General features: G+C 36.4%; 1 protein-coding gene across 7 annotated transcripts in view; it reads right to left on the reverse strand.

Annotated features, from left to right (window-relative positions):
• Nucleotides 1–1339: 1339 nt before the first annotated feature.
• The window catches only part of Tfpi (tissue factor pathway inhibitor), a 49109-nt gene continuing 25236 nt past the window's right edge, over nucleotides 1340–25212 (reverse strand). For 5 of the 7 annotated variants that reach the window (XM_031370820.1, XM_031370817.1, XM_031370818.1 and 2 more), the window contains exons 4-9: nucleotides 21831–22028; nucleotides 20605–20643; nucleotides 13540–13716; nucleotides 12845–12955; nucleotides 2803–2985; nucleotides 1340–1691 (exon numbers count right to left, since the gene is read on the reverse strand). In XM_031370820.1, the coding sequence (XP_031226680.1) occupies nucleotides 1603–1691; nucleotides 2803–2985; nucleotides 12845–12955; nucleotides 13540–13716; nucleotides 20605–20643; nucleotides 21831–22028 (797 nt within the window). In that variant the 3' untranslated portion in view covers nucleotides 1340–1602. Of the gene's footprint in view, nucleotides 1692–2802; nucleotides 2986–10677; nucleotides 11762–12844; nucleotides 12956–13539; nucleotides 13717–20604; nucleotides 20644–21830; nucleotides 22029–25212 lie in introns of those variants that run through there. The other 2 variants (XM_031370821.1, XM_031370822.1) reach the window with 2 other exon arrangements.

Consider the following 25212-nt stretch of genomic DNA (forward strand, 5'->3'; position numbering starts at 1 on the left):
AAAAGTTAAAAAAAAAAAAAAAGAAGCAATGGGAAACTTTTAGTCCCTACCATTCACTTTAATAGAATGATTGTAAAATTTGATCACTAAGTTTTGTTATTCATGATTTGGGCACATATGTATCATCAGGTTAGCTGATGTTTATTTTGCTGTGAGATTATTCATAAAATGTCAAATTTCATCAAAATTTATTCATTTATTGAAACTAAAGCTTAAACTTTACTTTTTAAATATTGAAAAATATATTAAGTAATGATCGAATATAAACTATTGTTTGGTGAACAGCCGCTTCTCTCTCTCTCTCTCTCTCTCTCTTCTTTCTCTCTTTCTCTTTCTCTCTCTCTCTCTCTCTCTCTCTCTTCTTTCTCTCTTTCTCTCTCTCTCTCTCTTTCTCTCTCTCTCTCTCTCTTCATTCGCCTCTCTTATCCATCTCCTGCTCTCTGCCCTGGTATCCTTTTATAAAATAAACTATTAGGAACCACTCTATCCCAGCTGCTCTTTTTCAGTGTTCTGAGTAACGCTATCTAAGAAACTGTGTAGTTGGAATCACCCAAGGGCTATGCCTGAGGGGTGGGCAGTGAGGGATTTTATGCTGCAGAGAAAATGCAGGAAACACAAGGTGTGCCTCTGTGTTCAAATCAAGGAGTCTAAGAAAGAATGGGATCCCCAAAGAGTATGAAAATACAAACACCAATTTCATAAAAGCAAGATAAAATAAGAACCACTGGTAGAAAAATCAACACCCTCTAAATAAGTGGACCCAGTGCTACCTAAACAGTTTGAGCTGGGAGCATTTATACAGTGTATAGTTTTATAATTTGTATTGAATAATATGTTTAGTTTTATACAATAATTGATGCAATTGTTGATGAAAATATAGAAAGCTTCAGGGCTTTTTTTAAATTTATGTGTATATGTGTATCTGTGCGTGTGTGTGTGCACACACGTGCATGCGTGCATGTGTGTGTGTGTGTGTGTGTGTGTGTGTGTGTGTGTGTGTGTGTGTGTGTATGTGTATCTGTGTATCTGGCAGATGCCAAATGGGTACAGGTGCCTGTGGAGCCCAGTAGAGGGCATCAGAGCACTGGAACTGGAATCACAGATGGCTGTTACCTACCCAACAAAAGTGCTGGACAATGAATTCATGTCCTATGGAAAAAAAGCACATACTCGTAACTACTCGTTCATCTCTTCTGCCTTTTCATGGTTTCTTAGGGTGTTGTGTCCTATTCTCTTTGACAAATAAAAAAAATCATAATGTGTGATTGCACTTTCCTAACTGAAAGAGATTATCAACAAGTCTAAATAAGGAAGCAAACTCGAAGTGACACAGGGGACAATAAGTGTAACAGTCAAGTTTATTGCTCAGGATAAAAGATTTTATTTCTCACATTGTTAAAAATTAAAATCATTCGAGAAGGTTTAGACTGTCAAGAGTACGTAATGTTTGTGATCATAACCAGTGAAAATATGTCTTCCAATAGATGGTCATCAATGGAAACAAGAAACTGGTTTGTAGAAAAGCAGAAATCACAGAGAAAACACTGTATAGGAATATTTAGTGAAACTAATGTAAAAATATAATGTGCTTCTATATTAGCACTAATTAATGTTTTCATATACGACTCTCACAAAAGGTGCCTTTCTTCTTTGAGTCTTTGCTACTCCTTTTGACCTTTTTTCGACGTAATCTACAATAAAAAACAATAAATGATAAGATAATATTAAGAAGAGAATACATAAGAGTTTGTCTACAATTCCCTAATTTAATTTGTCTCCATATTTTTGTAAAATAATCTATTTATGTATATGTACATATATTTATTTAATTTATTCACTTGACATTTAAATTGCAGTCTCTCCTCCTTCCTTTCTTCCCAGTCCCACCCTAAATGCATGTACAAGAGTCACCAAAACTGTGTAAGTAGAGTACAGTTCAGGAAAAATTACACGGTCACCTTCATAAAAGGATAGATGTGTAGTGAATATTTGGTTATTCGAATAATATTTTATTTAATTTCTATGTTCTTTTTATTCTATTATATCATTATTATATTTTGGGGGAACAGAATGATGTTTAGGTTTTGTGTACTAAAAGAGAACTTTCAACCAGACATCATGGCTTGTGCTTTTATCCCAGCACTTGGGAGGCAGAGACAAGCAGATCTCTAAGTTTGAGGCCAGTCTGGTTTTCAGAGTAAGTTCCAGGACAGCCAGAGGTACAAAGAGAAACCCTGCCTTAAAACACAGAGAGAGAGAAAGAGAGAGAGAGGGAAGGAGGGAGGAAGGGAGAGAGAGAGAGAGAGAGAGAGAGAGAGAACAAGAGTTTTGTTATATTTCTTAAAGATAAATTCTTAGCTCTGAAACGTTTATGAAAGCAAGCTTGTGTGCCCTGCCCTTGCAGGGAACTGACTTCAGTTCCCAGCATTCACTTTAGGAACCTCATAGATACCTGTAACTCCAGTTTGAGGGGATCTGATGCCCTATTTAGACTCAGCAAACACCTGCACACGCAGAGCACCCATATGCAGATGCATACACATACACATAAATTAAAAAATTAAAATTTGGAATCTGCTGTAAATGGATAATTTTTCTGAAATACACATGCAGAACAATTATAGCTAGCATACTTACCAGTATTATCTAAGTTTAGCTGGTGGGAGAAGAGTTACTAAGTCATTTTATTACTTCTTATAAGTGAAGAAATATTTGTTATTTCATAAGTTAAAGTATTTCATACTTTCAGCATAATTATCATTCTAAATATCCGTGATTTAAAGGGAAACATGTCCTTCATACCTCTTTTACATGCTCTCAGACAGTCTTTTCTGGTAATAAAATTATTATTATTTCCCCCACATCCAGTGTAGTTAAATTGGCGGCATCTCCCAATGGCTGAATTGTAGTAGAATCTTTTCTCACTGGCTTTACATAATCCACTGTCTGCTGGTTCAAGACACCAGGAAGGGCCATCATGATCTACTAAATAAATGAAGAGACAGATAGGTAGGTAGGTAGGTAGGTAGATAGATAGATAGATAGATAGATAGATAGATAGATAGATAGATAGATAGATAGATGAAATTTTAAAAATCAAGAATACATGATAAGTTGTATGCATAGTAAATCTGAGCCTTCTCATTAGTTTTCCTTGCAGATTGGCTTTATGGCATGTCTTCTGAATAAAACTGAATCCTACAAAGGTTAAAACACTGCAAAGCCCAAAGGTTTCAATTCCCAGAATATGGTTAAACAAATTAAAATGTCCATAATAACATTATTTTTCTCCAAGCAATAAAACATAGCACTTTTGATAAAAGGAAAGCCTGTGGTGAACAAAGTAGTTATACACAATTAAAACAATGTATCTTCTGAAACTTCAGCTGTGTATTTATAAATACATAAAAATTAGTTTACATGAAATAAATTTTTTTCATATTTCCATAGGACACTGGCTTGGAATCGATAGCTTGGTCTGTCACTGGGACCAGCAAACATTCAAAAACCAAGAACATGGAACTAGGGTAATAAAGACGATAGCAGTGCTGATACTAAGTCTAAGGAGAAAACTGGGGGAGCTTAGTAACATCTTTTTAAGTTTCTTTGGTGAGTTCTCTCAGGAAGGACAAGCTGGTACTTCCCAGCTGTCCAGCTACACTTGATGATTGTACATGGAAGCTGAATGTAAGGTGTTGGATGGTGTTGAACTACGGAGGAAAACTAGTGGCTGTGGTGATGGTGCGATGTCATACAGCACATGCAGGGAAAGACTGACAAATGTTCATGAGCAGGAAATATGACTGAAGAATCCAATGGCCAACAAAGGCAAGCAGGCTGTGCAGAAAGCAAGCGGCAATCTTTTGGCACATAAACCCTAAATGGAAAAATACTGTAAAAGAAAAGAAGCAAAATGAAACAGCACGCAAGAAAAGTCTTAGTCTGATAAACATGGTTTTATCATCTCCTGCCTTCTAGACAGATTAGTAGAAGCCAGAATGTCTGGCTACAGCAACTGGCATTCTGAGTAAAAACCTGGAAGATAAGGGAGGACTGAGGATGATGGAATAATAAGAGGAGACAAATAAAGGTAATGCGTGCAAAATGTAAGGGTCATCATCAGATGGGGAATGTTTGGTTTCATTTAGGTCGTTGGCTAAATACATAGACAGTGCTTCTGAAAAAGAAGCCATAACATCTTTAGAGCAATGTCCACATAGTGTCTAGTCTGCTTGTCTTATATTTTGCTACCGTGCACCTTCGAATGCTAATGTGCTCCATTGGAAACCCAGGTTAAGAACATGGGATGGGAATAGGCTCTAAAGCTCCCAACACACGCTAGCATTTCCTTTTACAAATAGTCTGAGGAAGTAATCCTAAAGGCAGCAGAGAAATGTTGCAGTTGGCTTCTTCTACTGTCTAAATAGCTCCACTAAGCATCCCGTGTTTGCTCACCACGCCCCAGTTTAAATCTGAGTAGTGAGTACCTGTACCACCTTGGTGTCCTGAACCTCCAAAGCCACCACCCAGGTTCAGAGACAAATGTGGCCGACTAGAAGCAAGTGACTAAAACTGACAAACAGAGGAATGCATTGCTTGTTTTATGAGGTTTTTTTCCCAGCAAACACCACATATATTTCATAACAAATTCTATGTGGGATGATATGCAATATATACGTTATTTTGATTTAGTGTTTTCTATACAAGATGAGTCAGTCCAAAGTAAGCTGTAGATAGTGTATGTTAATATAGTGAAAACTATAATTTTTTTTCCATTTTTTGAGACAGGGTTTCTCTGTATATAGTCCTGGCTGTCCTGGAACTCACTTTGTAGACCAGGCTGGCCTCGAACTCAGAAATCTGCCTGCCTCTGCCTCCTAAAGTGCTGGGATTAAAGGTATACGCCACCACTGCTGGATAACTGTAATGTTAATTACAATGTTTTAATAGCAATGCTCATGCTAAGGTCTCTTATGTCAGGATAGAAAGAAATTTTCATTCCCTGAGTGCAACTCCTTCTCCACTTAACATGTGACCTGATGCAAGTTTAGCTTCATAATCAAAATCAAGCTTGTTTCAAAGTGGAAAAAAAGCTCAATTGACTACTGCCCCTACAGAATGTTACCAGACGACAGAATGTTACCAGAAACCAAAAGCTTACACCCCAGGTGAAAACTAGAACCAGAACAGTCATTTCTAGGGGAGTACAAATTATGGAGGATATGCTAGAGGTATAATGGGTACACGGACTCTAGCTTCTCTTTCTCTAACCACCTAATAATCCAGAAATATTTACTAATGGCCAATGAAGTAAGAAACCAGAAATGTAAATTGCTTAATGCTGCGCAGCACAGCGGAAGTCAGGGGCCGTGTGAAAGCAGGCACTTGGGGGCACAGGTGCATCAGGAGAAGCTTCATTACCAACTTAACCATCCAAGACATCACATTTCTGCTGCCTATATGCCGTGAGCTCTGATAAGGGGTCCAGCACAGTTCTGGGGACTGAGGTTAGTGTGCTCAAGCACACCCCATGCCTCTGCATCTTCCCAAGAATGACCCGTGGCCGCTGCTTGCTTATCTCACTGTTAGTCCCAATACCACTCCGTGTCTACACAGATCAATACAGCACACCTTCGACCCCCACCAAAAATCATGCTCCTTACGTTGGAAAAAATACTATTTTCAGAATAGACTGCAATTTGAAATTTACCACTAAGTATTTTGTACTATACAAAGTTAAGTATTAAAAGACACAAAATGACTTTTGTTTTGGGAGTCTTTCTATAAGGTAGTTATTTTTCTAGAACATAAACTGTAGAATAAATTAAAATAGGTTCATTGTTTTTAAGATTATTTTAGTTCTGACTAACATAAATTACTTGAGCATACATTATAGGTTTTAAAAAAAAAAAAGCAGACAGTTTCTGTGGGATGTTTGGAGTCCTTGACTCCAATTAAATTTCAAGAGGTGAGAAAATGGAATATTTTTGTACCCCATGAAAAAAATAAGTTTTCCTATGTTCAATTAACAAATTTATTCTAGATATAGGTAGACACTCACCTATTTAAATTCCAGATATTGATATCTACAATAAAAGAAAATATGTTTTGAAGTAGTTGTATACTATGGTTTTCTGGTCTACATTATGGTTAGTGACAGAAATTTAAGATAGGATAAAAAGACACTAACCTGGCTGGTTTCTGCTCATGTTCCAAAGGGACTTTAACAGCCAAATGTATTCTATCTTGATCCCGCCATCAAAACCAAGTTGAGTGGATTCCATCTAGAAGGCTTTTTTGAGAGGTTTCACACCAAACCACCACCTTTTCCACATTTTTGCTAGAAAACATTACTGTCTAGGGTGACTGGTGAAATACACAGTGGTGGTCCAGGGTCCAGTTTTCAAGTAAAATGTTCTATGTAGATTCACTTTGTAATTCATACAGTAAACCTTATATTTAATGCACTAAGGCCTTATTGCAATACCTTATCCCCACAATACCTTCCTGTGTACGTTTTTATTTTAGCAAGCAAATTAGTGTTTATGAACCACTGCATGACCTATGAACTTGTCTTCTTCTGAGGTTTTTTTGGGGGGAGGGGAGTTTAATAACAAGTCTTTCCTTTTTTTATCTTATAAGTTATACTAATGAGAAATATAATTTTATTACAACTTTTATAAAAATTTAAATAACACAAAACAGAAAAATATGAAGCAAAACTTCTGCATAATTTCCCTCCCCCAGTTAAGTTACTATCAACGATTTGGTAAATGTCTTTTGCATGTACAAACATACTATTCTACATATTATTACTATCCTTAGTAGATTATAAATATATTTTTATGTCTTATACAATTATATATCCTTTTAAATATATGCATAATATTTTGTTTGTTCTATTAAACATCACTGACATAGAATCTAATGTCTTTGATTTTAAGATGAACTATTTTGTGTACTACTAATAAGGAAAAACTGATTAAATTATTGTATACTATCAGTGATAGGCTCATCATGATTACAATCATATTAAATGTTGAAGAATATATAACTTAAAATTAGAAAAATATATTAATTTACATTACATGTCAAGATACCATACATGCATACATATGGAACCACATACATAAAAATGAAAGTGATATATGTTATTCATTGGGCAAAGTACTGAGAGACTATGTGATACATGATTTCTGTAAATATAGTTTTATCGAGTTGTAAGTTGAAAAGTTTGCTAGACTAAAGTTCTAGAGAGTAAATGTTTATGTTGAACATATTATATGCTTTTGAACACCTTCAGCAGAAACTTAGTCTTTTAATCATTTGCTATATGATAATTTCTTAAGTAAAATAAAATTTATTGACAAGTCAATGGGGGTTTTTTCTCTGTCTATGTGATTATGGTCAATTTTTACTGCTGTTCCCTTTTTTCTGTATGTTTAATGTTCCTAAATTCTAATGCTTGCTATGCAATCAAAATAATTGACTAGATTATTAATTACTAATAAGTCCAGTTCCTTAAAGTGATAAAAGAAAAATCCACAGCAGAGCTGTGGCTGGTAACAGACAGTAAGGCCACTGTCACCCCTGCTTTACAGAGAACACACATCCTCTCACTGAATGTGTGAACAAAGAAGAGTGGTCACTGAGCTAGCAGAAACCGATACTCCATTCAACGTTGAAAAGGGGCAAGGACTGCTGGGCAATTACTTTGGGGATTATTTTTCCTTCCCCATGTGTACTGGGCCACTTAGCAGAGGGTGAAGTGTGGAGAGTGTACAGCCAGGAAATTTGAGATTGAAAGGTCATAGAACAGACCGTAAGAAATCTTTCCTGGCCAGGAAAGCCTACACAGATTGATGAGAACAGAGAGAACCTAAGTAGTGATTTGCTTGCTTATGTCTAGAGCTGACTAATTCATACCCAGAGCTCACTAAGGTAGCTGTACTCAAGAATTCTTCTTAACAAAAATGGCTTTAGACAATGACAATTAAGAAGCTTTCATGAACATAGTTTTTCCAATTAAGTGCCTTATTAGAAAATATATGTTTGGTGAAAAGATACTTACAATCAGTACCATCACACGAGTGCTAGTATTTTCATCGTAATGTATTGTGCAAAGGGGCTGAAAAGATGGCTCAGCAGTTAAGGATACCTGCTGCTCTTACAGGGGACCCACATGGCCATCCATCTGCGCTTCCAGGCCAGGAACTGCTGCCGGCCTCATGCAATGCACACAGAGATGCGCAGACACACATGTATGCAAAACTCCCATACAACATACAACAAAATAAATAAGTGTAAAAACAGTCATTTTGTTGAGAGCCCTGTGTAGGAAAGGCTATAGAGTTCATGGTTGCTAGCATGTGTACCATAGACATTTCGCCATCTGGATGGCAGATGATTCCTTGTCTCCTACATCCAGACCAATTGTAAATCTTTTTAGCCTATTGATGTAATTTTTTCAAGACATTTTTGGGTTTGAATACATTAGAAGCAACTCATGATATGTGAAGTAAAAAATAGTAGATTTAAGCAAGATGAAATTTTAATGTTTATTTAATATGTTGGTCAGCTTGAATCAAAGAATGGGATTCTAACAATCAGAGAAACAGCAGACTGTGGAAACAGAATAGTTCCAGTTTATCTGAGGGTACTTTAGAAAGTCTAGACTAGCTACAGAACACAACACAACAAAGAGGATGTAGACCATGAATCTGGGAAAACAGATCCAGAATATACACAAAAAAACAATGGGCGGCTGAGGAAAGCTGGCAGTGGGAAGGGTGGTCTTCCCTGGCTGAGGAAAGCTGGCAGTGGGAAGGGTGGTCTTCCCCGGCTGAGGAAAGCTGGCAGTGGGAAGGGTGGTCTTCCCCGGCTGAGGAAAGCTGGCAGTGGGAAGGGTGGTCTTCTCCGGCTGAGGAAAGCTGGCAGTGGGAAGAGTGGTCTTCCCCGGGGAAGACTTGGCAGCCTTTACCCTGTGACCTGGGACACTGGTACTCACATTTGAAATTTCAACTTAGTTTACTCTGACTCTGTCCTACCATACCATCTGTACAATCTCATTAGTGAAACCATTTACTTAACTGAATCCTCCTCCTATCTGGCAATCACATCTGGAAAAAAAAAAAAAACCCTCCTATTTTCATTCTTCCATTTCCAGGTTCTACTACAATAACCCATCAGCCAGATCATCAATTTTTGATAAATCTCACTTAAGTTAGAAAGCATATAAATTCATACCTCAGGTCCTAATGGCAGATAGACAAATGTTTTATGTCTCCAATAATCATAGATAAAATCCAAAGATATAAAAGATGAAATTTTATTTAGTTAAACATGCTTGAATTTTGCAAGCACTGCATGTTAATTGAGATAGCTATAATGAATCAAGATTCCTCAATCTGCCGGGCGGTGGTGGCACACGCCTTTAATCCCAGCACTTGGGAGGCAAAGGCAGGCAGATTTCTGTGTTCGAGGACAGCCTGGTCTACAGAGTGAGTACCAGGACAGCCAGGGCTACACAGAGAAACCCTGTCTCGAAAAATCAAAAAAAAAAAAAAAAAAAAAAAAAAAAAAAAAAAAGAAGAAAAAGATTCCTCAATCTAAGGTTACAACATAGTTATATTGACTATAATAAAATATGCATTAACAATATCTTTCAGCCAAAATATCTTTTATGTCTATAAACCTAAGGTGAGTCAGGGTTACCATTATCACCACCAAAAATCTTAAAATCTTAAAAATCAATAATCTTAAAATCTTAAAATCAATAATCTTGTTAATGGCAACACAGGAGGAAATATTACGTGCTGTTGTAATGTTTTAAATACTTTGTGACATACTAGATTCCACATGTAGCAAAGAAAGGACTGGAAGCTAAAGAAAACTGCATGCTTTTTTTCAAGGGTACAAAACAAGTCAGGAAATTAAAGAACTGGAATTAAGCTCAAACTCCATTCATAAAGCTAATGCCCTTGCCCAGTATAAGATATCGCTCCAAAGCTAAGAAATCCTTCTACACTAATTGGGCAAATATTTGATCAGATCAAGTTTGTGAAACTTCCTTATCTCCAAATGCCTTCTTCTCTTAATCTCCAATCAAAACAACCTGAAGGTACCTCATGCACTGTCACCTGCAAGGATTAGTGCTCATCAAGTCTGAACAAGAGGAAGAGACCTAATTGAAACAGAAAACCTAATAAAGAGGCTGGAAACAAGCCTTGGGGGCAACAGTGGCGAGCCAAATAGCCCTCCAACATCTGAAGGCTGGAATCATTTGATTGGCATGTTCAACCTGGTCTCATTCTAGAAATCACAAACCCTGGACCTTTGTTTCTGGGATCAGATGCACACCAGTGAGCACACTCCTGGCATTCATACAGTTGGAAAATAGGAACACAGCCCTGTGATACTGTGAGAGCTAGAGTTGGCAGCTCCTTATTGAGTGATCCTCACCTAATTTCTGCAGAGCTCATCCAATCTTTAAAGAGAAAAGTGACACTCAGAGAATTATGACTTAGAGTAGCATAGATTTTCCTAAACTAATTCTTATCCCTAGTCTGTCTTTTTGTTGTCAATACAAAATTCATATTCCAATATGGATTTTCCTGTTGTCTTAAGAAAAAGAAATCTTAACAAACTAATAGTATTAATTAGTACTATATTAATATGCAATTAAGTTTTGGTTATAGCTTTATAATTGTCACAAACTTAAATTTTTATTATTTTATTCAGTACCAATGTCATTTAAAAGAATTGGTGGGCACAGTGAGTGAAGTTGTCCATTTCATCTCTTGTAAAAGGATCTGTTGATGTCTGAGAAGCATTTCTCTGGAGGGCTCTGCTGTCTGGGACAATGACTGTCTTTGACTAGACTCAAGATAGTCTCTGAAGAGCTTTACTAGGTAGGTAGGGTTCCGTCTGTGATTTTGGCAGAGGAAGTGCCACATTCTTGTTTCTTGCCAGCATTCTTGACAGGAAGTAGAAGGCCTGATGTAAGCTCTGCTAAAGCTGTCTATTTGTGGAAAGCCAACTTGCCAGAATATGTCAGCACAAGCTACCAGATTTACTATGCAGGAAGACGTAGACTGTGAGATAGAACTATGTTTCTGAGTGAGAATACATTTGAAGGCCACCACACTTGTTTCAAACTGTGTGTGCTTGTTGATGAAATGAGGTTTACAGCACTATCCACAGCACTCGTGGCTTCTCCGGGTATGCATCTAAGTATGCGATTCCTTAGTTGGTGGGGGATATTTTCTTCCCAGAAAACTTAAATGATTGCTCAGTTCCTCTGCATGTAAGCAATATCTTCCAAGAGAAGGTATAGGTGAAAGCACTCTATTGCAGATCTCTAACATGAACACATCAGTGATGATATCATAATATTCATGATTATTGAATAGTTCCTCTGCAACATCATTCCTCTTCCAGAAGGCCAATGATAATTATATAATTACATGCATTTACTTCTTTCTCATCATTTTCTATGAATGTGGAGTTTGGCCCTAGGTCATATGTTGGATAGAGTCAGGAAAGAATTTCAAGTGGCCATAGGGTCTTCTTTGTTCCATCTAGACATTCTCCCTGAACCCAGAGGCTGGCATGAAGCAGTATGGCCCTGGCTCAGTACTTAGGTATTCCTTTTCTCATTCAAAGACCAAGTGCTGGAGACTGAGTTAGCAGTAGGTTTTTGAAGTCTAACCAAAGATGAGTTTTTTCAAAGTATCATAAAGATGATACAGTACCGAGGCAACTGTTAAGAGATGATGTATAGAAGCAAAGCAGGCTATGAGAATTCAGAAAATAATTAACTTTTCTCCAAGAATGAACAGGTAGATCTACCTGCAAAGACCCTAAACCAATACTATTGGTCTTTCTTTCCTAGTTGTATGGTTACCAGTTAGACATAGTAAAAGATTATGTTAACTATGAATGTTAATAGTAAAACTTAATAATATAAAGGCATCAAGTGCTATGTAAATATTATGAAATAAGCCCAAAGGCAACAAATAACAGAACATACATAGAATGCTATCCAATCCTAAAGACAAAAAATGTGAGTACATGAATGTACAAGGAACTCAGAAAGCCTTGGTAAGTATAATCAGCATTCTTCCAACCACCATTTGTTTCTTCTTTTGTAACTGCAGATCACAAAATTAATAAACAAATAAATAAATATAAGTCATCTACCATATGCTTAACACTGAGATAAATGCTGGAGCACAGGCAGGCTATAAACTGTCATACTCAAAACCCTGTAGCATTGTCACTTCAGCAAAGCAAACACACCAAGTGACAGCCATATTAAATTAATCTGGTTGGGTAGCCAGATTAAAGGCAGAGGAAGGAGGTCTCTGTACAGTAGTGAATCCATAGATAAGAAGAGTGGGCCAGTGAATATCAGTTTGGGGGGAGAACACATAGAACATTCTGTGGAATGAACATGGATAACATGATTATGAATAATTTCATTGGGAAGAAAGTCTTATATTTCAAAGCTAGTTTTTAAAAATCTGGGATAGGAAAAAGCTAACTGAAAACACTAACAAATTCAAACTGAGAAATAAGGCTAAATTAAAACAAAGAATACATAGGTACACATTTTCTACATGCTACATGCACAGAAGCTGTACTGCAAAGCACACTCTAAAAGACATTAAGAAAAATGGTACTTTTACAAGATTAAATGCCTTAAATTCATCAAATGTCTATAGTTTAACATGCTCTCAAATAATAAAATCATTGTCCTAAAAAACATAATTCTAACACATACATTCCATTAATATATCATAATATAGTAATAAAATAATAATAATAAAAATAAGATTCTTACCCTTACGCTTAGGCACTTTGGAAGACTGGGGAATCACAATGTTATTTACAGTAGTGCGGTCAGTTATGGTAATTTGCTCAGTTATGTAGTCACTCATCTGTAACTCATTCACTGGGGAAGGGGGGAGGAGGGTGGGGATAGAAGCCATAAGGAATTACTATCTGAAAACACAGCAGAAATTCAGATCTTCACAGACAAGCAAATGTAACTGTTGTGTTGAAAACAGCAAAGTTGTTGCAATTGAGTTCACCTGCTGCTCTAAGCCAGAAAGCAAGGACTTTTAAATACATGTGCAAGGTAAGATTCCCATCAGTGATTTTGTAGCTAGTGACCAAAATCCTGCAACAGTTAATGTGTAAGGTTTCCTTTTTCTTATTTTTTATGAGTAATTATTAACCCTTATATTTTATAAGAATAAGAGATTTCAGCATTCTGACCATTTTGCTGAACATATTCTGCAGTACTATGAGGAAAGTTAAGTACTTTATCTGAAAACACTGTGAGATTCAGAGTAACTGTATAGATGTGTTAATTCTCTGTTTATTTCTGTTTGTTTGTTTAAACACAATGGTGAATCTCTTTCAAACCTAATTTCTGTTTGCTCGGCTTAAGCAGAATCTGAGTTCATTATCAGGGAATCCTCACTTTAAGTGATACCTGCATATGTACCCAAATGAGATGAGAAGGGCAAGTACCTGGATCCTCACAGGTCTTCTTGCATTCATCCAAAGTCTCAAAGTTGTTGCTGTTGCCCAGGCATCCACCATACACAAACCGTTCACACTTCCTTGTCTGGTTGTTATATAAATACCTAATCAAGAAACCTCGGCAGATGCCAGGATCCTCTTCCAAGAAGCACAAATCTGGCTTTTCTAAAAATTGCAAAGTATGTCAGAAAGAAATATTTTCATTTTGTAAATTACTTAGTTATTTTAATAAAATTCATAATTAACTTACTCAGAAAAATCAGTTTTAAAAGTTTAAAGACTAAACCAGAAGGTATTTTAAATCGCATTAAAAGTAAATAAAATGACTTTGTTAAAAACTGACTATCTATCTAGTCATTTTGGTGACAAAAGTGTATCTTACATTTTTTTTAAAACAGGTATTTTAGCTCTAAGTTTCTTATATTAGATTACAGGGAATTTTATCAACATTTTCCTAAACCAATAAAATAGAGATAGTGGGTTATTTGATAATGCACTGACCTTGCTATAGAAGTACAAAGTATTATGATAAGTTTTCTTTAATTATTTATGTTGTTTATTAAGAAAAAGTCGACTAAAGTGTTGGGAATCACTTGGTAAGGAGCACTGAGTTACTTCAGAATGCTGTAGGGGCTTTAAACTTTGCAAAGGATCTGAGAGGTACGGAAGCTGCCCTGGCTATTCTTGGAGTTCCTGAATTCTTATGCTGGAATTAATATCTGTGCCCAATATGGCATCCTCCACTGTTAGGCCTCTCCCTCCCTTTCCACCCTCTCTTTTCTTCTTCTTCCAAGCATTGGACTGAACCAACAATGTAGAGGCAGAAAGGAAATACATGTTCGGGATTAGAAGGGCTTTTGCAAAGTCTAAAACCCTTTCTTTGATCATGTTCCAAAACAAGCTAAACGTAGCTATCACAAAGTTTGTAATATTATGACCTACATAACAATCTCTGTCTGCATGTGTACTGTTTAGAGAACTGAGTTAATTAATGTTCCAATGGATTTCAACCAACAGTCTTACCACACTTAAATATTTTAAACAGTTGCAATTCCTCCATTTTCTCCTGTAATACCCTACTGTGTCTTAAAGCACCTTGTTTTCCATATCAGGAAGTCAATGCTCACTGTGTTCTATTATTTAAAAAAATTAAAAAAGAAAAAAAGCATGTATTCCATGCACTTCAGATACAGAGCCCAGAGTCCCCTGAGCTGGAAATTACCCAAAAGCCCCCTCCTTGAGGACTAGTTTTCATAATGCCAGAAGGTGTCATTCAAGCTTCCAAAGGGAGGTGACCAGCAGTCCTAGCCAGCTATAATATCTATGCACGGCAATGACCAGCATAACACAGTAACCCAGAGAGTGCAGTAGTGCCACACATATCTTGATAGTAACCAACAACTCTACAATTAGACTTCACACCTAAACAGGAGAGAAACCATGTCTTCCAGAAACCTTGCCAAAGACCCAGGGAAGAGAAGAGGAGGGGGAGGATGGGAGAAGGGGTTTGTGAGGGTGGGACTAGGAGTAGAGGAGGGAGGGGGCTGCAGCGAAGGAACATGAATAAGTGAATAAATAAATGAAAAAATGTCTCTTAGGAAAGTCAGAAGCTACTCTGATAAAGTCTCTCCAACATGACTGCCTGAACATGAGCTGAACAAGGACAAGGGCAACAGACATGCTAAACATGGACTCCGGGAGGGGCCTGAGTCCTCATCCCTACACAAAGAACTCCAGGCAACTGAGGAGAGCTGAGAGTGGAAGAAAATATCCAGGGAGGAGTACACCAGTTAGTTATTCAATGCCAAATGGTCAGCCCTGAAAACGTGTGTGTGTCTGTGTGTGTGTGTGTGTGTATGTATGCATGCGTGTGTGTATGTGTGCATGTGTGTGTATGTGTGTGTATGTGTGTGTATGTGTGCATATGTGTGTATGTGTGTGTATATGTGCATATGTGTGTGTGCATATGTGTGTGTATATGTGCATGTGTGTGTATGTGTGTGTATGTGTGCATATGTGTGTATGTGTGTGTATGTGTGCATGTGTGTGTATGTGTGTGTATGTGTGCAAGTGTGTGTGTATGTGTGTGTGTATGTGTGCATGTGTGTGTGTGTTACATTATACAAATTGCTCAGATTATACTTATGTATTTAGGAATACATATTATGTACTTAGAGCATATATTATAAATTTAGGAACATATATATGTTTGTAAATATATGTGTATGTATGTATTTGTAATATTGTAAGAGTTTGACATGAAATTGTTACTCCTAGAAAATTCAGAAGCTACACTGATAAAGTCTTAGCCACATGACTGATAGATGTGAATATCAGCAATTAATGGAAAAAGGAGCCATGAATTTGAAGGATACCAAGTAAGAATATATGGGAGGGTTTGGAAGGAGGAGAGGGGAAGGGGGAAGGTTTGGTTATATTATAATGTCAACAAATAAAAGAAATAAAACAAGAGCATGCGCTCAGCAAGATTAGAGAGACACAGATCTGAAGATAAATCCCCAATGTAAAAGTCTCTACTAAAATACCATTTTAGTAAAGAATAAAAATTTATTTTAGGGGGCTGGAGAGATGGCTCAGCGGTTAAGAGCACTGACTGCTCTTCTGAAGGTCCAGAGTTCAAATCCCAGCAACCACACATGGTGGCTCACAACCATCTGTAACATCTGGCGCCCTCTTCTGAAGACAGCTACAGTGTACTTACATGAAATAAATAAATAAATAGAATTTAAAAAAAACAAAACAAAACAAAAATTTATTTTCTATAGCTTCTCAAAATGCAAATTGAAATTTAACCTTGTTTCATATTGACTTTCAAAGTGAATGTCACTGCGACTCATGTTTCTCCTTTTTCAATTTGAAGCAAACTTACTGTGGTCAAAATGATGGTTTCATGCATATACGTTATGGAATGGTTAAATCTGGATAATTAATAGAGCACCTCGCATCACTGTAACAATTTTAGGCTGAGAATACAATCTCTCAGCTTTCATGGGAGTTAAATACATGTGATGCTAATGTTACATGACTGTAATCTTCATGCTCTATGATAGAACTTTGAATGTTCCCTCCTACCCACGACCCTGTCTCCTCGGTCATCTCTCTACCACGCCGTCTCAGTTAAAGACAGTGCTACTTTCTGCTGTTAGATCACCATTTTAAGATTTTATGACTGAGATCATGCTGTGTGTAGCATTCAGCTTGATGTTCACCAAGTCCAAACACATTGTTGTAAATAACAGTATTTCCTCCTTTCCCGCAGCTGAACACGTTTTACATTATGGGGAGTTTGTTAATTTATCCGTGGATGGAAGTTTCAATTCACCCCATTTCTTGGCTATTATAGAATAATACTTCAATGGATAGGATGCGCAACCTGTTGATTTCCCATCCCTTTGTATTTACTGAGTGATGGCATTGATTGTTACTCTAAATTCTATTTTTAATTTAAAACCTTGATGAAGAGCATCATATTGTTTTCCCTGATTGCTATGTAAATTTATAATATAAAACTTTATTAATTATTAATTTATAATTATAATTTATAATTTATCAGTGCTCTTCTTTCTTGGTAACAACCATTTGGGTTAGAATTTGTATTACTTTGATAGTTAATGTAGTATAATCATTTCCTATCATATTCTTGTCCTTTAAGTGTCCTTATGATATGTAACATTTGGGAAACGTCACATATGTTATGAGATATTTGAGGAAAAAACTTTTGTAAATTTTTGTATTTGAAGGAAAAAAACAAATACATTCCATTGTCATTTGAATTAGTTTTAGTATATAGCTTTACATGAAAATTTAAATAATCTTTAAAATGTACAAAATTATGAAAAGTTAATGAAGTATATTGCATATTAAAAGCAAAATTATAATAATTTATGCTAATGATCATGATTGATAAATTCTGTATGGAAGATTATTTTACCTGAGACACCATCAAATTATAAGAATTTACTTTACAAGAAAGCTGAGAATGCACAGGTGTTATGTAATTCTTGGGTCTACTATTTAAGTAGTATTAAAATAAAAATAAAACAGGATTGTAAACAAGCTAATTCTCCAATTTCATTACAGTTTCATTTTTTTGGACTGGTGTACACACTTGTTGTAAATGGTACTCAGCTGTAATTGAGAAAGAATGTTGATGCAATGATATGGTGGCACATGCCTTTAATCCCAGCACTGGGGAGACAGAAACAGGCAGATTTCTGTGATTTCAAGGCCAGTCTGATCTACAAAGTGAGTACAAGATAGCCAGGGCTATTATAGAGAAACTCTATCTTGAAAAACCAAATAATAATAATAATAATAATAATAATAATAATAATAATAATAATAATAACTAAATAAAAGTTGATGGCAGGGCTGGTGAGATGGCTCAGCGGGTAAGAGCACTGACTGTTTTACCGAAGGTCCTGAGTTCAAATCCCAGCAACCACATGGTGGCTCACAACCATCTGTAATGAGGTCTGACGCCCTCTTCTGGTGCGTCTGAAAACAGCTACAGTGGACTTACATATAATAAATAAATAAATCTTTAAAAAAAAAAAAAGCCAGGCGTGGCGGCGCATGCCTTTAATCCCAGCACTTGGAAGGCAGAGGCAGGCAGATTTCTGAGTTCGAGGCCAGCCTGGTCTACAGAGTGAGTTCCAGGACAGCCAAGGTGACACTGAGAAACCCTGTCTCGGGGGAAAAAAAAAAAGTTGATGGCACAGAAGTTATAATGTCAATTTCTGTACACATCAGAAAACTGCTTAGGACTAATCTTTTGTTCTGAGGGATTGTCCTGAATCTTCATTCTCTTTTGATTTCCTTTTGATATCTTGTTGATAATGTCACTACCATTAAACCTAGAAATTGATTTGTCCTATTTCAATGCTAGGAAACATAATAAGACAGGATTTTTCTGTCAATCTCTTGTTGCCCTGGAACTCACTCTATAGCCCAGACTGATGTTGCAGGTTATTTGATCATATTGTGAACCCTGAGGTTATGTTATTTACTAAAAAAAAAACAAACTGGTTTTAGTTGTGGTGTGGCTCAGCCTTAGCATACACCTTGAATTCAAGAGCTTTCTGCTTGAATATTATAAACAGGATTAAATACAGTCAATCATAGGTCAAGAGGTGGAGCAAGCCATCAGTGACAGGAAGTAAAGACAGGATTATTAAGAAAAATCACCGGGCAGTGGTGGCACATGCCTTTAATCCCAGCACTTGGGAGGCAGAGGCAGGCGGATTTCTGAGTTCGAGGCCAGCCTGGTCTACAGAGTGAGTACCAGGACAGCCAGGGCTACACAGAGAAACCCTGTCTCAGAACAAAAAAAGAAAAAGAAAAATCATGGAGAGAAAGAGAGAGTCAGGAGGATGGATAGAGAAATAGGGACATTTAGTTTGAAGGACATTTTTGGAGACTGCAGAAGAGAGGGGCATTCCTTCTGGGATACTAGCTCAAGAGGAAGATCAGAGTCATTTACTAAAATTATACAAGTCCCATAAGAAGTCAAGCCTTTTGCAAAGATTGACTTCAGCTGTAAATAGAATAGTATGAGATTCAGAAGTTAGACAAACATTAATTGAATCTTTGGCTTTTGAAACTGCTAACTCAGAATGCAAGAGTGATTAGATCTTTAAAGACAAGATCAGCATGAATAGATAAATGGATTAGAAATGCTGCTGATAATTGGATCTTACATTTATGACAGTACTCTGATAGGAAAAGTAATTTCTGAAAGTTTTTAAAAAATCAAAATGTCAGATGTTTTAATTATGGTAAGCAAGGTCTTTTGAAAAGGGATTGTAGGCAAGGTGTTCTTAGAAGCAATGTTTTTTCTAAAGATAACCCAGAAAAGAAGGTCTCATGTTCTGGAGTATGCAGAAGGTGTGGCAAAGGCCAGCATTGGATTAATGAATGCAGATCAACAAGAGACAGGCAACACAACCTTTTGCTATCAGGAAATGCCCTAGGGGGCCTCCTGTAGGCCCCAATATCAAAATTGACAGAGCAATAAAAAGACTTCATGCCTGTTTTTTAAAACAACACTGTTCTGAATATAATCAAGAAAGAAAAGCTTCAATTGATAAAACAAAAATTTCAAAAGACACCAGAAAACAAGTCTTCCTGCAAACTGCTATAAATGATCAGAAACCAAAACTATAGGTGGCATTGAAATTGAAGATTTAGTAGATACAGGAGCAGACATAACAATAATTTCACCAAACTCTTGCCATCCAATTTGGTTAGCCTCTTCAGAAGGTAAATATTCAGCTTCTAGGGATTGGACATTTATCTTGGGTGAAACAAAGTACAAGATGGATCCAGTGTATAGGGCCAGAAGGAAAAATTAAAGCTATTATGTGGCTAATATAGACATAAATTTATGGGGACATGATCTGTTGCAACAATGGAAAACACAGATTAACCTTCCTCCAGTCTCAGAAATAAACCATAAAGTAAAGAATGCTTCTGAGAAAAATATTAAAAGTTACTTTCAAGAACAGTTACTATCACAGACCATTCAGGCTGTACATAAGCAGGACCCAACAGCTGTTGGTCTTTCAAAGGTACCAAGTGCTCTACCTTTAAAATAATTAACTGACAAACCTATGTGAACAGAATAATAGCCTTTAACATCAGAAAAGTATGATAATTTACCAAAGGCACATTTGTCTTACTTGCAGAAAATGAAAAATGGGTTTTCTTAAACCATGTGTCTTAATTTCATGTTGGAATATTAGACTATAGATTTCCACATGGCCCACACCACCTTGGACATTAGCTTTTGAGTTTTCTTCTTAAATAAAAAGGATATTTTTGCTGTTTGTGTTTTTAATAAAACACAGTTAAGAGATTTAAAATGTTTTAAGTAAATTCAAAGGGATACTGCAGTGTCTAAGTTTTCACTGTATCCAGTTTAAAAAAAAAAATTACCTCTGATGTCATGTAGATTTAAAGTCAACCCCCAACAGAGGTATATAAGGATTATTTAAGATAAATGCTACTAATTTACATGTAAGTGAAAGTCACCTGTTCCAGATGCTGTCTTTATAGTTGTCTTTTTATAACCTGCAAAAGGAAGTATGTGAATTAGTGGCCATCATTGACAATGTAATATTATGAACTAGATCTTCAGCTAGAACAATTACATAATCCCACTAACATTATCCTTATACTGAAATGTCCTAATGATTCAAGTTTTGTATAGAGAGATTATTATAGCCAATCATTTTTGTTTCTTTATTTTATTATTGTTATTATTTGTTGTGTTAGTGTATATCAAATGCAGGGCCTTATAAATGCTATCCAAAAAAGTCTACCACTGAACTGAACCTCCAGGTCCCTTCCTTTTTTTACACTTATTTTAAGTGATATATAAAAATGTAGAATTATACATAGTAATAGGGTTTACTGAATACTGAGTAATGTTTAAGTGAGGCTAGATATATCTACCCCCTTAAATGTATATCAGTTTTTTTGTTGAAACCTTTTAAAACTTTTCCATGCAGCTCTTGGAATGCATAATATTGCATTGCCTGTAGTTCCCCTACTATGCATTAACATCAGGTAGAATTACAAATGATAAGATTGGTAATCATTTTTAAAATATTATAAAATATGATAAAACTGAAAGTAAGAATACCAATAAAATTTAATAACACATTATATGTTTTATAATCTTTCAGCTGTAAATTCAATACCAAAGCTACACCAGGTAAAGTTTACATGGAAGGGATAAAATTTTGGTGCTTTTTGTAGTATTACAAAATTCCAATATAAATGACTCATTTCTAGATCAGTTTTAGAAGCACCAAGCTTACTCAAATAATAGAAATTTATATAGGTTAATACATTTCTCATTGACTAGGTCAGTTCTCTGATTCACTAACTTCGGAGGAAAGTGTTGGAAGAACATGCTGTTTATAAAGGTGCAGCCAAGTCTATAGGAAAAATAATTGTTTCTGACAACCCAGCTCCCAGGTAGGTAAGCTGCATTAATTTCGTTGTACCTATGAAACTCTTCAGTGAACTTATGGGCTTCTTTCCTTCTCACTATAGAGAGGGTAACAGATGAAGCTTCATAATTTTATGATACTTGATAGGAAGCAATCAAGATACAACAGTGGGCTAAAAACCTAGGAATGTAAACAGCAGGCTTTCTTGTGAAATCGCACTGCTCTTCTAAAATTATTGAATCTGCACTGAGACCTCATAACCATACCAACTCTTGTGCTGCAGGCTTCCCGGAAACCTACCTGGTATGCAAGTTTTCTTACACTCTTCCAGGGTATCAAATCGGTTCTCGTTTCCTCCGCATCCCCCATATATAAATTCTTCACATTGATGAGTATACATATTGAAAAAATAACTCCTTATCATTGCTTTGCATGGACCATCTTCCATCTTCATTGCACAAAATGTATGCAGCGGTTTCATTGGCTGCAGCTCAGAATCTACAAGGTAAATTTTAACATTACATCACTCTCTCCCAACACTATGATAATGTCTTTGCTGTTGTTTTGTCAAATATACAATTTTCACCATCAATTTTTAAATAAGAAAATTAAAACAGAAAAGTCAGATTATTATGGGTTCAGTGCAAGTAACAACCTGAGTGAGCGAGCATATATGTTCCACGTATTTGATATTTATGTATGATCTGTAAAGAAGGCACTTGAGGCTTTAAGTGGCATAAACTCATTTGTCCTCTAGAGGGCTGCAGTGCTCTGTTCAGTTAAAGCTGTCAGCACAAGTGTAAAATATTTGCTTCATTCACCATAAAATTATTTTAAATACTAAAACATGAATGGACATCACTTCAATGTTCTCATATAAAAATTATTTTAAAACAAAGTATAAATTGTACATCGATGATAATCTAGTAATAAATCAATTTTTTAAATTCCCTATAATTTTAAAACGAGGATTTTTGAAAAATATTTATATACATTTGACCTAGGCTACTTTCAACTATCTTCTTCCATTTGTAATCTATTATTATAGTTAAATTTTAAATTAATATATTCTAGCCATATTTTAATAAAGTTAAGATTCTAACAAAGAAATTGGAATGTTCTCATTTATTTCTTCCTTTTTTACTTATTTACTTGTTTGCGAACATACTTGCAGATATGCATACGTGGAGGGGTGCACAAACTCCCTGACTGTCTCTCTCTTCAATTACTATCTGTTACTACCCTGGAACTTGAAAGGTAGACTAGGCTGCCTGGCTTGCTCTGGGGATACCAGACCCCAGGAATCTGCCTTTCTCTGGCTTCCCACCTCTGGAATTACAAACATGCACCATCAAGGTCCAGCTTATTTTTACATATGCTCTGGAATAAAACTCAGATCCTGGTCTTACAAGTCAAGCTCATTACTGTCTCCTCAGCCCCAATCATTTATAGGACTAGGAAAATCACAGTTAGACATCTGTGGTGGCTGGTGTCAAATGTCAAGTTGACTGACTCAAGAGTCACCTGAGAGAAGGCCTCTGAGCAGGCCTGGGATACGGGTGGGGAACCGCTGGTTAGTTTCATGGACTAGGAAGACCCGTCCACTGTGGTTGGTTCCCATTCTCTGGGCTGGGAACTAGACAGTGTACCAGAAGGAGAGCTGAGCACAGACTTTGTCTTTTTGCTCTCTAGCTCACTTATATAAGATCTTGCTTACTGAAATCTCTCGTGTGTGTGTGTGTGTGTGTGTGTGTGTGTGTGTGTTTCAGGAAGACACAGAGCCCAAATTCAGCCTGCTATTTAATAATTTTGCCACAAGAGGGGGAGAGTGTACCACAAAAGAGTTGTTTCTTCAAAGCTGTTGATGTAGTTACGGTAATAACGGTCAAATTTTCTTCTAAGTAATGACAATCTCATGGAACTTTGTTATAAAATCATCTAATGATCTCCCAGTAGTGAAGCCAGACGCATTTAATCCCAGAACTCAGGAGGCAGAGGCAGGTAGATCTCTGAGTTCAAGGCCATCCTGGTCTACAGGACAGCCAAGGGTACACAGAGAAATCCTATCTCAAAACAAACAAAACAAAAACAAAAAACAAAACGCATATCACCTACTTCTGTAGATGTCCTTTGTGGTGCAGGTTTTATCAAGCTGCTCAGACTTATACCCGCAAATGACAGGAATGACCCTCACACGCTACTACACCAGGTGTAGTTCACAATAGTAAGAGTGTCACAAACCTGTATGACTGAGATTTAACCCAAATACTTGGATTACACAATTTAATAATGTAATTTCTACTCAATAGCATTCTTAAAATTGCTTTATAAAGTTGGAAATAATTTTTAATGAAAATCTGGTGCTAAATTCATAGCAACTGCTTAAAGACAAAAACACTACCAACTTCTTATTTTATTATTAGCTTATTCTTCTTTAGGATTTCCATATTAATGAAGTTACCATAATTTTATATCAGCATTTCTATGCATTGAGCTTGTTACTACTCACACCTAGGCAGGATGTCCCTGACAATGGGGAGAGCTCAGGTTAATCTCTGATATACACAGCCATCCGCCAGGAAAGGTGTATGCCTGTCTTGGTTTTCATGTATTGGGATAACCTTTTTGAGTATTACAATTTTGAGTATTGTGTCCTGTCCTGAATGCGTATCTATCAAGTACTGGGTTGTTATTGCAGATACAACAATATACCGGGTAGCAGACCCCTTTCATGAAGCTTGCAATCACTAATTTATAATAATTACAATAATAACCAAGTGCTTACTAAAGAGCGGACAGCAGAATACCTCAGGGAAGAAGTAAGGATAATTTTCCTTACACTTGGAAGAGTTGAGGATAGTGTTTTAAAAAAATAAAGGACATCCCTTTGTACCCATGAAACTAGACAATTTGCAGAATAATATAACAAGAATCTGATCTAAGCAAAAAAATAGAATTATAATTTATATTTAAATATTTGTAATTGAGTGTTTGTATTTCGTATCTCCTAGTCTAAGGATAACAATCTGGTTTCCTCCCTTGTGTCTTAGGATGTCAAATAAAAAGCTCAGTAACATGGAATGCTCAGGTCATGGGATGCCTGAGTGTTCGAGCACCACTCACCTGGCCAATGATTGTGGATCTGGGGCCAACAGGTAACTTACTAAGGGTCCACATGCCGGATGCCTCTCAGTATTGTAAAATTAATTTAAAAATTAAACAAAAATAAAACAAACCTAGACAAGACTGTGCAGCTAATTGAACAAAAGAACTTCAACTCTACAATATTAAATCATGCCATAGCTAGCTGCAGGACTCTGGCCTCTGATCTTAGCCCTCTGAAACTGAAGCAAAAGCTCGTGAGTGTCAGGTCAACCTGGGCCATGTAGTTGAGAAGCCTCCATGAGGCTGTGGGGATTTCAGACTCTCCTCTCGGCCCCCATCATTCCCTCCCTCCCATCAACTACAGTGTGAGATCAGAGGATGATTTACTCAACCTTGTTACTGGGGAATACACTGGACAAACTCATAGAGGTGAGAATGTATATAAGAGACTCTAATATAAGTCAGAACTACAATATAATTTGAGACTGTCAAGTTGTGAATATTTCCCATTATCAAAAACTTGAGTTCTATCAATAGTTTTGTACAAAGTGTTACTTTGGGGGAAATGTATAAATCT

This window comes from Mastomys coucha, unplaced genomic scaffold (genome assembly GCF_008632895.1).
Source record: "Mastomys coucha isolate ucsf_1 unplaced genomic scaffold, UCSF_Mcou_1 pScaffold15, whole genome shotgun sequence".
NCBI lineage: Eukaryota > Metazoa > Chordata > Mammalia > Rodentia > Muridae > Mastomys > Mastomys coucha.